Here is a 16,375-nt window from a genome sequence, read left to right on the forward strand (position 1 = left end):
CCATCCCCCTTGCAGCCCAGGTCTCCCTGCAGGGCAGAGCCTCCCTCCCAGCCTTCACCCTAACTGGCTCATTTTCCTCCCACCCGAGTCTTTGAGCTTCCTCCCAAGTCAGGCAGCCCTGCTGCTCCAGCTCCCTTCTCCCTTCTGCAGCCCTGCCCGCCCAACCCTGGGGTCCAGCTCGCATGGACCCTGCCTGAGCCAACCTCTGCGAGGGAGTGATTGGACATTGACATGGAAGCATGATGGTGGATGGAAAGCCGGACAGGAGAGCGTTTGCAGCAGGGGCTGCTTGAGGTGAGCACAGATGGGGCAGTAGGGGCCTAGTGAACTCACTCCCCACCTTTTTCCTGCCGACTCCCTTCCTCCCATGCAGATCCAGTTGGATGCGGGGTGGGGAAGAAAGAAGCACTAACCCTAGAGCAGGGGTGGCCAGCCTGAGAAGGAGCCAGAATTTACCAATGTACATTGCCAAAGAGCCACAGTAATACGTCAGCAGCTCCCCCCACCACCTTCCCCTCCCTCCCCGCACTTCCGGATCAGCTGTTTCATGGTGTGCAGGAGGCTCTGGGGGGGAAGTGGGGCGGACTAAGGGCAGTGCAGGCTCGGGGGGGGGGGGGCAGGGCCTGTGGCAGAGCGAGGGGTTGAGCAGTGAGCACCCCCCGGCACACTGGAACGTTGACACCTGTGGCTGCAGCCCTGGAGTTGGTACCTAGACAAGGAGACGCATATTAACTTCTGAAGAGCCGCATGTGGCTCCGGAGCCACCCCTGACCTGGAGGGAAACAGGATGGTCAGAGAAGGAAGCTGAGGCAAGGGGGGGAATCTGAATTCAGTCTCAGCTTTGTCTGCAAATCCACCTTGCTGGCCCAAGCCACAGGGCTGTTCAAGGAGTTGCCCTGGGGCAGAGCAACATCTTCCACAGGCAGGGAGCAGCCCCGGGGTAGTGCCAGGGCTCAGAGAGGCACTGTCTGGGACGAGCTCACGGACCAGGAGGCATCTTTCCTGAGCAGGACATGTTTGCTAAGAGGGGTGGGTGAGGGGGTGATTGATTGCCCCAGAGCCATGAGGGATGGGTTTGGGACAGGTGTGAGCGGAATATGGACAGAGGGGGTTTATAATGGACCCTTTGGGAGCTAGGAGACAGGGCGTAGCTGCCTTGTATTGATGCACAGACATGGCATGGCTCAGGGAGTGGCAACGGAGGCTTCCCCACTCATGCACCTCTGTCCACTGTGAAGTAGGGGGGCAGGCGGGAGACTGCGTTCAGGCTTCAGGCCCATTCAGCCTTTACCATCTCCAGTGAGGCTGCCAACACGGGCACCAAGTCAGGCCAGCTGCGGTGGTGGTATTTTGGGATGTGGATACCTGGCCGCTGGGAACGGGATCAGGGTCAAACTCATTTCAAACAGGGCAGCTGGAGAGGGAAATTACCTGTGAGAGTCCAGCAGCGACAGCAGAGTCATTGGGCCAAATCCACTCCTGGTGTAAAGTGGATGTGGGTAGGGGACTTCCCTGGAGATTTAGTACATCAATACTTCCGTGAGCCTCTCTGCTGAGCATCACCCAGGGCCCTGATACCAGACACCCGCTAGCTGCAAGAGAACAACAAATCTTTATCCTGGAAAAGGTACCGAGCCAACGCCCCCTAGAGGTCACTTCACCACATGGCTGGGAGATGAAGCTGTGCAGGCGGGAAGGGAGCTGTGGAGGACGCGGATGGGATGAGGGGCAGGCTGACAGGCTGGACTGGTCGGCCATTGCTTTCAACCGCTCGGTGGCCTGTCAAAGCAGGGTAACAGCACCGGCGCTACACAACACTCCCGTGCCACCCAGCACGGCACAGCCTCACCCTTCAGCGCAGCCTAGTTTGAGTGATGGGGAAGAGCAAAGTCCTGGCCAGTTAAAGGAACAGCCCCATGCTGCCCAGTGCAGGGGCTGCTGGAGCGGATAGTTGTTTTGTGGGGTATAAGGTTCCTTTTCTTTTTTTTCCTTTTTAAACTCTTACATTTCCAAACCACGCTGGCTGAAATGAAGAAACACATTCATCTCCCTCGGGGAGTCCATCAGCCGAGACAAGGACACACACAGAAGGGATGGGACGGGGCCCCTGGGGAGGCACATGGCCAGGCCAGGGGGATGGGAAGCTCACCCTACTGCTGCCCACATTGGGTCTGGTTGGTGGATAGCTAGAACTTCCTCCTCCAGGCTGTCTGGCGATCCAGCACCTTTCACCAGGCCTGAGCTCCCAGGCGAACTCTCACAGCATTAGAAAATGGAGCTTTATTGCAGACGGGGACTTTTAAAAACAAGTAGAACCCAACCATGGGAATTGACTGTCCCTGGAGCAGAGGGAAAAGTCCACTTCCCTCTCATCCCCCACCCCTGCTGTGCTCTGAATGTTCTGAGTCCCCAAACCCCTCCCGCACCCTGCCTCTTCCCACCCCGTTCTGCCCCCTCCCCAGCCTCTTCCTGCCCCCGCTCCTCCCCAGTGCCTCCTGCAGGCAGCTGAACAGCTGATGGAGGAGGGCGGGAGGTGCTGGGAGGGAGGGGGAGGAGGCAGAGCTGATCCGGGAGGCTGCCGGTGAGTGCTGAGCACCCACTGGTTTTTTTACGTGGCTGCTCCGGGGCTAGAGCACCATGGAGTCGGTGCCTATGCAAGGGCTCCTCTCTGACAGCAACTGCTCTGCAGAACAAAAAGCAGGAGGTGACCGTCCAAGGTTCTGGGAGGCAGAGAAAGTGAGGGTTGGGAGACCAAGCTGTGCTATCTCCCCTCCTGCCACCATCTCATCAGAGCCTCCCAAACAGCAGCCCTTTCACTGGTGCCACCACAGGACCCTAACTTCTCCCTGTTACGTCACGGGGGCTGGAGACAGGCAATACCGTCCACACGCAACAAGACTGATGCCAGGTGCCTTGTGACTCCCACTAGCTTCAGCTCTTCCACCAGGGGATCCTTGTGACAGGTAAGGAAGCAGGTCTCCTGCCACCCAACTCTAATTTACATATGGCTGAACTACTTGGGCAATTTTCATTCCAGTCATGTTTCTGTGCTTTTCAGGCTCCCTGCCTCATCTGCCCGTCTTTAATTCATTGCAACCCCGTCGCCTCGGCCCTGTCAAACCAACTGCATTGTGACACCTCCCGTCCTGGCTGTAGCTTTAGTAGGCTGCCCACCGAATAAAGCCAGGCAGCTGGCTGCAAGATAGGATACGCCCCCCTGGCTATGGCTTGGCTTCTGCATCCCAGCTGCTGGCTCAGTTCTGTTGGCAAAGGGTGACAGTTCTGCCTTCGCAGAGCCAGAAGACTGGGTAGAGGGGCTCAGTGAAGACACAGTGGAAAGAGTGGAGGAGCTTCATCTTGTCCCCGATGCCATAGAACGTCAGGACGCCTGTGCCATAGTCCAGGCTGACTCCGAGGCATTTGTACAAGGGCTCCATGATCTTATGTGACTGGCCCTCGTGCCATGCCAAGTAGCAGTCCTCCCGGATCTGCAGCCCCCAGGACAATCCATCCAGCCCAATGCTGAAGGAGCGACCAGCTTGCTTCTTCCTCTGGATTTTCTTGTATGTCACACCTAGGATGATGGAGTGGCTGGAGATCCTGACTTCCCAGTAGTGGCGGCCTTGGCTATAGCTTTGGCTGCACAGAACCTGCCACAGCTCAAACCTGTCGGCATGATCCTGACAAAGGCCATCAGGAGAATGAGTGTGCTTGGCCTTTTGGTTCTGATTGGACAGCTGCAGGTACTTATTGGCTGTGTCTGGGTCGAAGGTCAAATTTTGATGATCTGTGGGCAACATGGACATCCACAGTGTAAACCAGGGGGACTAAAACAATTTAATTTTCCTTTAACCTTGCTCCTCCCCAACCCCCACCCCCTGCCTATGTCAGGAGTCCAGCCCGGGCATCCCTCAGCTATGTAAAATTCTCTGAAGATGGAAAACGCAAAGCCCGTTTGGGTGGAAGAAGCGATTTTGAGGGTAAGGCACAGGACTGGGAGTCATGAGTGTTCCTGGCTCTTGCATGGGCACACCGTGTGACTTCGGGCAAGTCACATCCCCTCCCCATGCCTCAGTTTCCCCAGCAGTAAAATGGGAATAGAGATACTCAGGGGGGTATCAGGAGGTTAAATTAATGAATTCTTGCAAAGTGCTTTGAGATCCTCTGAGAGGAGGAGGAAGAGGATGCTGCCAGTGGCCTTCTGCCAGCACTGTCTTTGTTCTGGTACTAAGAACTATTTCACAGCATTTCCCACTATCCCCAGCATTTCCCAGTAGATGCACTGACCCCTGTTGGGGTGCTACTGCTCCCCAGTCACTGGAGTCCTGCCTGGAGATAACCTTGCTCAGTTAGCTCCTATGGACCTTTATTTATTAATAATAAATAACATTATTACAATTAATAATGTTTCAAACATTATATGGCACTGCTTATTAACACATCTCTTTACAGACATTAACCAATCCCTGTAACAGCCCTGCGCTGTAAGTATTAATGATTGATCTTCCAGGCACTGTGGTGATGGGTATATTAGAAACGTGTGTAGTAAATACTAATATCCCTGTTTTATAGATGGGGAAGCTGGGGTGGAGAGGGTTAAAAGGGCATTCTAGGAATTGGCATCAGAGCTGAGAACAGAAGCCAGAAGTTCCTGGCTCTCAGCCCCTTGCTCAGACCACTGGGCTATGTCCCTTTCTCAGAGGGCCGGGTTTTCATTGTGGACCCGGGCACAATAGTCCGCACTGCCCATTATTTGAAAGCAGGAGCTAAACAAGCCAAACTGGAGACCGTCTGATAGACCCAGCGGGGTGATTGTTCAGAGGGAAAAGATGTAAAGCGATAACATCCAGGGAGACACAAAGTTCTTAAAACAAGGGAGCAGAGTCCAGGAGACTGCCCAGATCAATTAAGATTTGAGGCAGGGTGGGTTGGGGAGGGTCAAATGTACTGGGAGGGTGCTACCCCTTTCCCCTATGTCTGGAGCAGCTCTCTGTGGACTGGCTGCCCCTTCACTTCAATTCTATGCTGTGCCCTGAGGCATGCAGTTCAGATGTGACCAGCCAAGACGAATCCCCGCTCTGTGCCAGGAGCCTGGCAGCTGCTTGCAGTGATTGAACTTCTCAGCACTCCCCTGGGAAAGTTCTGTGCCTAAATATGGCTGGGCGGGAGCAGGCACCTGATGCTTGCCAGGGAGAGAAGCGGGGTGGGGTGGAGGGGGTGGTGGATGACTGAAATCCCTGCCCCTTTGTGAGGCAACCGAGTATTCTGATCCCCTATTGTTAGGGCAGCTGAGATAACAGCAGTGCCCAAACTCACCCAGGAAGCCCGTGTCAGAGGCAGGGGTAAAATCCAGATCACTTTTGCCACACAAAGCCATCCTGCCTAGGGATTGCAGATTTTCCTCTAAAATGGTAACTCTTTGGAGCCTCTTTCAGAGCCCCCTGAGGCACGGCCTTGGCTTGCTAAGTTGCTATATTGTTAACAGTCCAAGAAGGAAACACCAGTCCCCTTCATAGGTTACAGGCACACTTTCCTACTCTTCCCACCCAGCCGCATGGCCGGCTCCCAGCACGTGTTATTCTGAGCTGCACTCAGACCCAGAACTGCCTCACCCCTCAGAAGCTCCGCTCTTAATTCACACTCGGGCAGAGCTGGACCTGCCTTCACCACAGCAAGCGCCTTTGGCTCTGTTGACTCTGCAGAGCAAAAGAGAAAGGGAAAGCTCTAGATACAAGGAGGGAACTGTTCCCACAGACAGAGGCATCTGGGCGGGATTTCACAAGCACAGCCTGGCTCTGACGCTCAGTCGCAGCCACCCATCTGTGTCTGTGTCTCTGTGGTGGGAGGAAGAAAACGAGGGTTTAACAAAAACTCCAGCTCTGTCACTCTGATGTTCTTACAGCCAAGGGAGTGGGTCCAGCTAGGCCTGCCAGGGAGCCCATGTCTATACGCAAGAGCCCCAGTGCATGCAGTAAAGCAGACCCTGATCAGAGCTAAACTGGGGAGCTGGAATCAATCTCCTGACCCCCTAAGAACTGGCACATCCCATTACATCTCCTGGCCCCGCCCCACCCAGCCTGCTTGTCTGAGGGGATGGATGGCCCAGTGGTCAGGATGCCAACCTGGGACTTTGGAGGGAGACCTGGGTCAGTTCCCTGCTCTGCTACACGCTCCCTGTGTGATCTTGGGCAAGTCACTTAATCTACTCACAGGGGTGCCACGATTCTAAATCCATTAGTGGGTGTGATGCTAAAGTAATGGATGCTAAGCACCGGACACCAACTTGTTCTGTTATGTCTTGTTCTGTCATCTGCCTGTTATGTCTTTCAGACTGTCATCTGCTATTTGTTTGTACAGCACCTAGCACAACGGGGCCCAACCTTCAGGCTACTGCAGTAGATCTGGTAACAAAAACCTGGCCAAGCCAACAAGGGGCCCCTCTAGTGCCACGTGTGGGGGTAGGGGGGGATTCTTGTGATATGAATGGTGAGACGTCCCCTCCACCACGCCCCCTTGCACGTTGGCCCAACATATCTACAGCAGTTCCACTGCAGAGAGGTGATTTATACAGGCAGGGGTGGGACAGTGACTTGGTGTCCAGCTGGGCAGTGGGGGGAAGGTCCCCAAGGGAAGAGCTTACCTTTGGTTTCAGCATCAGCCGCCTTTGGGTTCAGAGAGTTGGGCAAATCCTCCAGCAAAAGCTTAGAGACCTTGGTGAGGATCTTAGCAGTGGGATCCACCGTGCTGGCCACATTGAACTCAACAGCTGGCAAAACTCCCAGGCTGCCCGGAGAAGGGAGCAGCAGGAATTCCTGCATGGGACAGGAAGAGGAGAGGAAATGCAGCACATACCGGCATTCAGATCTGAGGCTCAATGGCACAACAGCTCAGAAACCCCCTTCTCACGAAGGCACAGTCATCATGTCCCCTGGCTTCTGCATCCACTTCCCCAAGTCATCTGCTCCAGGAACTCTCTGCTACTTCATGGCGCTGAACGGCTTGTCCTGGGCTACTTCGGTAGCTCAGCTGTGTTCAGCTGCACCCACTGCTCCTATCACGGTCAGAATGGGTGATGTTCCTCTGTACAGGGGCCTTTATGGAGTAGCACTGGGGTCGAACAGTCTAATTAGGGTTGCCAGGTGTCCGGTTTTCAACTGGAAAGTTCGGTCAAAAAGGGAACCTGGCAGTGTCCAGTCAGCAGTGCTGACTGGACACGAAAAGTCCTGTTACCCACAGTAACTGGCCTCCACCTCCATAGGGCGGGATGCACAGCAGTTGCAGCTGGAGCCTGGCGGAGTTGCTCATGGACAGAAGTGGCTGGCTGCTCCCAACTGGCTCCAGCCTCTCTGGCAGAGAGGGGGTGTGTGTGTGTGATCTTATCTGCCCCAATTTCCCCACCCCGGCCCCTTGCTCTGGGGGCCAACTACCCCCCTTTGCCACAATTGGGCAGGCGGGAAGGCTCCATGTCAGCTCCTCCCAGCCCAGCTCTGCAGGTGGCAGGTGAGTCCCAGAACAGGGGAGGAGTGAGCAGGGGCAGGGCCTGGGGAAGAGGTGGGCCAGGGGTGAGGCAGGGTGCCCAGTTTTCAGCAGTTAGAAAGTTGGCAACCCTAAAATGAATCCTCTTCCTTCTCCCACAGGCCTCTAACCATTTCCATTGCCCTCATCTGGATCTTTCTGTATTGTCTGGAAAGGGAGGGACCCAAACTGAACACAGCACCCCAAGCAAGGATATGTTGTCAGCTTGTAACATCAAAAAGAAAAGGAGGACTTGTGGCACCTTAGCGACTAACAAATTTATTTGAGCATGAGCTTTTGTGAGCTACAGCTCAAATAGTCTCTAAGGTGCCACAAGTCCTCCTGTTCTTTTTGCGGATACAGACTAACACGGCTGCTACTCTGAAGCTTGTAACATGGCATTCCATAGAATTAGTTACATCATTTGCATGCCTCAATGCCTCATGCAGTCCTCTAGGGGGAGCTCACACGCACCATCTTCCCGCAAGAAGGTGTTTCCCAGGAGCAGCTGCAGCAAAGCTGAAGAGCACCGAGCATGGGCATGGGGTTGCTTCGGTTCTGCCCGCACACCCGTGCACAAGAGTCCTTTACAAACCACCAGAGGAGGGCAGAGATGCAATTTCTCAGAGTTCAGGCCCCACTGTGTCAAGGGCACTCGCGGAAGAAGGTTGGATTCGGCTGACAATGGGCCCTTTTCAGCTGCAAACAGACTCTGGATCCTGACTGAAAAGTGCAGGGCTGTTCTGTACTTGGATTTGACTTTCACTCCTTGGAAAAGTGGGGGCTATTCATAAACCGCTGGATCCTTGCCCAGGGTCACGTTTCGGGCACACCAATGTTTCAGAGTCAGGAATTCGATTAGGCCCATCTCTAGTCCATACTCTACGTTAAAATTGCCAGCCAACCACTTTATAGACTCAGACTCAGTTTCCACTGTGCGCGTGTAGGAAAGGGAGAGATGGGTGTGTGTGGGGGGGGGGGGAGTTGTCTCTAAAATGGTTCTGGCTGGACATAGTGTAGAGGGTCTAGGAACACAAGAACAGCCAGACTGGGTCAGATGAATGGTCCACCTAGCCCACTATCCTGTCTTCTGACTGTGGCCAATGCCAGGTGCTCAGAGGGAATTAATAGAACAGGCAATCAATGAGTGAGCCATCCCCAGTCGTCCACTCCCAGCTCTGAAAGTCAGAGGCTAGAGACATCCAGAGCATGGGGTTGCATCCCTGCCCATCTTGGCTGATGGGCATTAATGGACCTATCCTCCACACACCTGAGGCTCTCTTCGTGAGCAGATGTTATGTACCCTCTTAGCTAGCTTTGAGACTGGTTCAGCTGCCTGTGTGGACAGGGCATTATACACAAAGTGAAATTGCCTTTGGCCTACACGTGGCCAGGCCAATGGCCACAGGGTAGTCGTAGCTCCCCCACTCATGGCTGGGCGGACATCAATACCTCTAGGAATTTCATGTCGTCCACACAGGTCAGCAGCTCCTGGGCCTTTTGCTGGTGTTGGGTGAGCATGGCCAGATGATCCTGCAGCTGGCTCCAGTTCTCCTCCACTTGCCCTAGGGCAGTGGCCTGCTCTTGCTCTATCTTGTCCACGGCCCCCCTCTTGCACTCCTCCAGCTCTTTCATCAGGTGGGCAAACTTCTGCAAAATCCCCGATTTCAGCCTCTCTGAAGAATCCTGGGTAGAAAAAAAAAATCATTGGAAATGATGAAACAAAGAATTGACGTTACAGCAGTTGCGTGGCTTCCTCCCCGAGCCCTATCCAGAGGGAGAAGCAGTTGGCGCCAGCCCCTGGCATCCCAGCTGTGGGGAGGGGTGACTGCCTTTGCCTTACTACCTTTATGGTGCCAGTTTGTTCCTCCAGTTTGTAGATCTCCTCCTCGGTCTTTACGGTCTCCTCCTGGGTTTTCGCCAGAGACTCTTCTAAAAGGACCTGCAAAAGAGGCCAGATCCCGAAGTGTAATGTGAGACAATATTCAGTGCCACAGGTAGTGGGCAAACTGCCCCTCTGATCTCCCCATGTTCTCGTCACCTGGAATCACGCGATTCTCCCACTCTCAGACTAGGCTCTGGGCTCCAGTCCCCTGTGATCAACCAGGACTTGGCTCAGAGCCTGCAGCTCAGGTCCCTCGAGAGCACAGACAGTGGTCAATGCAGTGACCAAACAGCCTCCTTACAGCACAGGAGGCTAAAAGCATTTACGAGAAAACAGATCTTAAACACCACAGAACAGCCCAGAGTGGACCCGTCTCTGGCTTTGCTCTGAGGCTCACCATTGCCTGGCTCTGTGAAGGCCCAATGTCTTACTTAGACCCCCTCCTCAGTCTCTCTCTCTGTCACCCTGTCTCCCTGGACAGCTTCTGACAGTAACCTGGCTCCTCCTTTCCAAAGACGGGCTTTTTGACTGCCTCATGTCCTTTGGCTCCCTAGTTTCCAGCCTGGCAGAATGAGGCTTGTGGCTTGCTGGAGATATGATCATGGGCAGCAAGTATCAAAGGCTGGGGAAGGTGGAGTCTCCCCAGACAGTCCTGCATGGCTCTGCCCACTAGGGTGACCAGATGTCCCGATTTTATAGGGACAGTCCTGATATTTGGGGCTTTTTCTCATATAAGCTCCTATTACCTCCCACCCCCATCCCGATTTTTCACACTTGCTATCTGGTTAGCCTACTGCCCACGCTTCATCCCCAGACCTCTCCTGCTTCCTGCCACTCTCTGCTGCAGCTCTTCCTTTCCCCGTGGCCAGGGCTGGGGCTAGTGGGGGATGGCCTGTGGCCAGGGACTCTGGGCAACTGGAGCTGGTGCTCGTGTCGCCTGCTTAGTGCTCTGGCGCTCGGGATCACACTGCCTGCCCGGTGCTCGGGCTGGGGTAGGGCTGTCAACTTTCTAATCGCACAAAACCGAACACCCTTACCCTGCCCGCCCCTTCCCTGAGGCTCCGCCCCATTCCACCCGTTCCCTGAGGCCCCACCCCTACTCACTCCATCCCCCCTTCCTCTGTCGTTCACTCTCCCCAACCCTCACTCACTTGCTCATTTTCACTGGGCTGGGGCAGGGGGTTGGGATGCAGGAGTCGGTGAGGGCTCCAGGATTGGGCCAGAAATGAGGGGTTCAGGGTACAGAAGGGGGCTCCAGGCTGGGGAGTGGGGTATGGGAGAGGTGAAAGCTTTGGCTGGGGGTGCGGGCTCTGGGGTGGGGCTGGGGATAAGGCGTTTGGAGTGTGGGAGGGGGTTCCAAGCTGGGGCTGAGGGGTTAGGGTGCGCTAGGGGGTGCAGGGGGGAGCTCAGGGCTGAAACCAGGGGGTTGTGGCATGGGAGGGGGTGTGGGCTCTGGGAGGGGGCAAGAAATGAGGGATTCAGGGTGCGGGAGGGGGCTCCAGGCTGGGGCAGGGGTTTAGGGTGTTTACCTCGGGCGGCTCCCTGGAAGCAGCGACGTCCCTCGGTTCCAAGGCAGAAGCATGGCCAGGCGTCTCTGCGCACTGCCTTCACCTGCAGGCACCCACCCCCACAGCTTCCACTGGCCACAATTCCCAGCCAAAGGGAGCTGTGGTGCTGGCACTCAGGATGGGGGCAGCGCCTCCACCTAGGAGCCGAGGGACATGTTGCCACTTCTGGGGAACCACGCAGAGCCAGGTAGGGAGTCTGCCTTAGCCTTGCTGTGCCGCCGGCCAGACTTTTGACGGCCCAGTCAGCGGTGCTGACCCAAGCCACCAAGGTCCCTTTTTAACTGGGTGTTCCGGTTGAAAACCGGACATCTAGCAACCCTAGCTGGGGGTGGGGGGCACACTGCCTGCCTGGCCCTCCAGGACTGGGGAAGGGTGGGGGGCTAGCTTCCTCAAGCCCGCGGTTCACCTGCCACCCATGGACAGGATCCAGTTTGCAATGGTGTCTTCCAAGTGTGTGCCTGGGCCTGTTCACAGGTTCTGGTGTGTGTCTTTCCTGTGTGCCCTGCCCACAGCCCCCCATTGAGTTTCCCCGATACATTCAAACAGGACTTTCTAACAACCCACCACAGCAGTACAGTAACTTTACCTCATTGACCAGCTCGCTTCCAATAACCACCCATTACTATCCATCAGTGTGCACAGAATAACACGTGCCCCTGCCACCCAGGGCACCCTCAGCACTTTGACAACATTTATCCCCTTTGCAAATATCCATATACCCTGCACAGATCCCCCAGCAAACCCCACTCCCCAGCAAAAGCTCCCACAGCCTTTCACATCCTCCTTTATTCCACCCTCCTGAGCAATGGGGATATTTATCTCTTTTCCAGCACTTTGGGTGCACGGGTCTCAAAGCACCTCACAAAGGAAGGTAAGTATCAGCATTCTAATTTTACAGCGGGGGAAACTGAGGCACGGAGGGGGAAGGGCATTGTCCTGGGTCACATGGGAACAGAATGCAGGTCTCTGAAGAGGGCTACCTGACCTAGAAACCCTTTTATTTCCCTTCTGCAAATTCTCCTAGCTCCACCTTACACACACACTCAGAGGAAACGGCTCAGCTTGGATGCCGCGTACTGGCTACAGCACTGTGTTGCTAAAAGGCAGCACCAGGCAATAGGAATTTGGACACAGTCCTTCCACCTGTGCAAGCCTGGGTCTCTCCCCTGATGTCCTGGGCAGCAGGTGCATCCAACCAGCAGAGGACTCTGATCCCTAAATAAAACTTATTCCTTTGGCCATGGCTTAACACCCCATCACAGTCAAACCTCCTCAGCTTGGTGCTGCGTATGCTCTAAGGTCTGTTGCGTCTCCCTGTACAGCTCGGGACTTGGTGCGCGCGCACATGGAAGCTGGGAGGAAGACCAGGAGCTGGTTTCCAGACAGCATACCAGCCATATTAACTATTTAGTGTCCAAACACGCTGTAATAGCTGCCAGTTCTGCTGAGCCTTGGTCTAGTTAAAATATGCGAATACTTTACGCTTGTATCTCTTTCTCCTTTCATCCAAGGGTCATCAGAGAGGGGCATGGATTCACTGCCTCTTTTACAGACAGGGAACCTGAGGCATGCAGAGGGTAAACGACTTAGCCAAGGCCACACAGCCCCACAAGCCAGGGTCAGGAATAGCATCCCAGGCACCAAACTTCTGCTTCAACGAGGAGAGCACACTCACCCACCCTCCCACCTGCAGGACTGACACAGAGGCAGGCAGGAGAGCTGATCTCTCTCGCCATGGCCCTGCAGACTGGGAGCAGATCACAGGGGAGACCTACCTCCTTTCTCTTGCGCTCCTCCTCAAACAGGACCCTGTGGTGGTCCCGGCACTCCTTCACTGTGCACACGCAGCAGATGCACATTTTGTCCTCTTGGCAGTACAGCTCCAGGGGCCGCCCATGCCTGGAGCACCTCGCTCCGTTGGCGGGGGTTTTCCTCTCGGTGCTGGAGGCCTGCACTTCCCCAGACCTGATCAGTTCCACCACGCTGCAAAGGGCGACGTTCTTCCTGAGCTCCTGCCGCTTCTCGAAGTGTTGCCTGCAGTCGGGGCAAGTGTAGTCCTTCTTGTCCGGAGAAGCCTCCTTCTCTTCCTTATCCCAGTGGTTGTTGATACACTTCATGCAGAAGTTGTGCCCACAGGGCATGGTCACCGCTGTCCCAAACATCTCCAGGCAGATGGAGCAGACCAGCTTCTCCTCCAACTTCCGGGGACCTTGAGAGGCCATCCTGATGAGGCAGAGAAGGAACTCACAGACAGCAGCGTGCGAGGAGGCTAGGACAGAGCTACGTATCACAGAGAGGAGGGACGGGCACAGAGATGGCACAAAGCCAAGCAAGCTCTTAAAGAGACACACAGGCCAGCTGCATTGTGGTTTATCAATGCATGTTCTCAGCTCTCTCAAGTGGGTTTTGTGGTTTTCATATCCCACAACTCCACAGCCTGCCGGCTGCCTGGGTGTCTGAAAAAGCTGTCTTCACTCAGCAGTGTGCTGCTGGCTAATTTTTTGGAGTCCCTTGTTTTCTGTTTAGCCTTTGACGGGAGTCTCAGCTTTCAGCCTGAATGTCTTATTTTCTCCAAGGCCACAGGCAGGCCACCCCTGACCTGGGGACAAGGACAGGGATGTCTTTTACAATCCAGGCATCCCTGCATCCCCTCACCACCCACTTTTCTGTTACAGGGACCACAATCTGGGCCCCTGTCAGAGCCCTTGGCAAACCAGAGAGGACATACCTGAGGTCCACTTAGACACTCTCCATGTGTTTTCAATGCAGCACTCCTGCCCCCTGCTGGTGTGAGGAAGCTGAGCCTGGCAAAACCAAATTTCCTGCACAGAGCATCTCTAGCCATACATAACCCTAGCACTGGTCAGGTGCCTTGATCACTGGGGACTGATTGCTAGCAAAGCTGAAATGTACCATGCGTTTCAATGCAGCTTCATAACAGGATGTTGCATTTCCCCCATGTTCCGTCAATACGGGAAGGCAGAGCTCCTGCAAAAGGTTGCGTCATGCATTTGGGAGATCATTGCAAAGCCTAACCTCGGGGCAATCCCTCCCACCCCGCCCCCATAATAACAAAGCACAGCAGTGCAGATCACTAACTCGGAGGCACTGCCTCGACTGAGCGTGGGCCCCAAATTCACTAACAAGTGGAATTACTGAACCTAGGTAACAAAACAGCCTGTGTTCTACTGGGACCCTATGATCTTTCTGCTGTTACCACTTTAATTTTCTCCGGGGAGGAGTCAGAGGGGGAATGGTGCAGACAGAGCTGCTGGTGCATGATGCAAGGCACTTCCCCCTCCTGCCATGAGATCAAGGCCATAACACATGCCAGCAGCTGTACATTCTTGCTGTTTTGCTCCTAAGTGCCTTCAGGCTGCAAGATCTCTCAGCGAGGGCTCCGCTTGGTTTGTTAGGGTGTGACCACACTGCCTATGTTACAGCATGGCTGCGGCTGGCGCTGGGACGTGGGCAGTGTAGTCACGCTCTGTCGCGGGAGGAGAGCTTCACTTGCTTGGTTTCCTTACTACTTCTTATATTTGCACACAGTGCTCTGGAAATAATAAAAAGCCAGTTGCCTCTGTATGGTACTCAGAGGCTAGCTGCTTTGTCCTTTACCCTCCAGGCCACACGGCTCTTCACGTGCGGCTCCTGGTACAGGCACCGACTCCGGGGCTGGAGCTACGGGCGCCAACTTTCCAATGTGCCGGGGGGTGCTCGCTGCTCAACCCCTGGCTCTGCCACAGGCCCTGCCACAGGCCCTGCCCCCACTCCACCCCTTCCTGCCCCCTCCCCTGAGCCCGCGCTGCCCTCGCTCCTTCCCCCTCGCCAGGAAGCAGCTAATCAGGAGGTGCAGGGAGGGAGGAATGGAGCAGGGAGGCACTGATCAGCAGGGCTGCTGGTGGGTGGGAGGCTCTAGGAGCAGGGGGGGGGGTGCGAAGCTGATGAGGGGCTGCTGCCGTATTACCGTGGCTCTTTGGCAATATACATTGGTAAATTCTGGCTCTTTCTCAGGCTCAGGTTGGCCACCCCTGCTCCAGGTAATCATTAACTTGCCCCCCATCCCCTTTCCGCCTAGCACCAGGAGTTCACACTCCACCCCCATCTGAACTCCCCCACACCTCACCCCCCAACCCCCGCCCAAGCTGCGGCTGGGAATCACTGTCCCCCTCCCAAACACACCCCCCCACGGTGTTTCTCCTTCCACAGTCAATATTTGCAGAGGCTGAGCTGAAAAACCCAGGGCTCCTTGCCAACCGCAGGACATCAAAAATCATGAGATTTTTAAAGAAAAAGATTACATGGTATTGTGAATTTTTTGTCCCATCTTTTGATTGTTGAACTCCCCCTGCCTGACCCCCGTGTGTGTGTGCACAATTAGTGTTGCCCACCCTCCCAAATTTACTGGGACAGGCAATTTTAGCCCTTGTGCAGGAGCTCCTTCCACCCATCTAACCCACCTCCTGCCCAGCAATTAATCTGGTCCCCATCAGTTCACACACCCCACCCCCAGTTTTGCCAGCTTCACCTCTGCTCCGTGGCTGCAGCTGGGAGGGGGCATATCCAGGGGCTCGTCATCTCCCTTTGCCCTAGGCCGGCTGGTAGCAGGGAGGTACCAGAAGAGCTGTCCCCATTGCTCAAAGGAGAGGAAAGGGGGACCCCCCCCCCGCAGCTCCCTCTTCTGAAAATGTTTGGGTTGCTGGAGGAGGGGGAAAGAGCTCTTCCTGCAGCGGTTCTGATTGGCTGCTTAGCTCCAGGTTGGGCAATGGGGACAGGCAGCCACTCCAAAGTCTCAAATGCACAACTGGGCTGGAGAGTCTGACATCTAGGGTGACTGGCTCCAGCCCCAGCCAGAATTCTGCCCCTTGCAAAACCAGTGGCAACGCCATACACAGAGACCCCCAGTCCTTCTCCTACCAGGGTCAATATTTGCAGAGGTTGAGCTGAAAAACCCAGAGTTTGTTATAAACAGTCCCTGATTTCCCCCACCACCACTCCATACTCCAGGGGGCTGCTTCCCTCCCCACCTACCCCCTCTATGTCCCTGCTCCCTACTCTTCCCCCCAGGCCTCCACTCTCCCCCCTAAAGACCTCTCTCTGAGGCTCTTATTTCTGCAAGACTCCAGGCTACACAGACTCCCCACATATCAAGTAAGCTGCTGCCTGTACTCTCCCTGCAGCACCAGGTGGTCTGTGGTTTGATTTAGAGGAAAATCAGGCCAATCGTATCCCAATACAGACAGAGAGTGGCCAATAAACTCCCTGTGCTCCCTCAGCAGCCGTGTCCCACCCTCAGAGAGGTATTGCACTCTGAGCAGAGATTTGTAGGCTGCCTGAGGCGGCAGAAAGAAGAAATCCCAGGGCAGCCTGCTGGCCTGGCCGTTGGTGCATCCATCGTTGTGGCACA

The 16,375-nt window shown here is 55.1% G+C and overlaps 1 protein-coding gene across 3 annotated transcripts; it reads right to left on the bottom strand.

The window, feature by feature from the left end:
* Positions 1-12: 12 nt before the first annotated feature.
* TRIM65 (tripartite motif containing 65) lies at positions 13-15,926 on the bottom strand. 3 transcript variants are annotated; one of them, XR_014713971.1, is made up of 8 exons: positions 15,497-15,926; positions 12,744-13,191; positions 9,362-9,457; positions 8,968-9,201; positions 6,641-6,812; positions 5,613-5,696; positions 1,432-3,787; positions 14-709 (listed from the first exon to the last, which is right to left on the bottom strand). XR_014713971.1 is itself a non-coding variant. In XM_084646921.1 (7 exons), the coding sequence occupies exons 1-7, from the start codon at positions 15,544-15,546 to the stop codon at positions 3,255-3,257; spliced, it is 1,617 nt and encodes a 538-aa protein (XP_084503047.1). In that variant the 5' UTR covers positions 15,547-15,897; the 3' UTR covers positions 13-3,254. The 3 variants fall into 3 exon arrangements, 2 of the variants coding, with proteins under 2 accessions (XP_084503047.1, XP_084503046.1); XM_084646921.1 differs by having other exon boundaries at positions 13-3,787; positions 15,497-15,897; XM_084646920.1 differs by having other exon boundaries at positions 13-3,787; positions 12,744-13,567; positions 15,497-15,591.
* Positions 15,927-16,375: the final 449 nt, after the last annotated feature.

This window comes from Lepidochelys olivacea, assembly GCF_965140295.1.
Source record: "Lepidochelys olivacea isolate rLepOli2 genome assembly, chromosome: 14".
Lineage (NCBI taxonomy): Eukaryota > Metazoa > Chordata > Testudines > Cheloniidae > Lepidochelys > Lepidochelys olivacea.

Bases quoted from the DNA above. Each gene is read 5' to 3' on its own strand.
- TRIM65 (XM_084646921.1), bottom strand. From the start codon at position 15,546: ATGACGAGCCCCTGGATATGCCCCCTCCCAGCTGCAGCCACGGAGCAG. The intron at 9,458-12,743 runs GTAGGTCTCCCC...CCTCTTTTGCAG, and splicing joins AGGAGCGCAAGAGAAAGGAG to GTCCTTTTAGAAGAGTCTCT. The intron at 5,697-6,640 runs GTAAGCTCTTCC...TTTGCTCTGCAG, and splicing joins GGCTGATGCTGAAACCAAAG to AGTCAACAGAGCCAAAGGCG.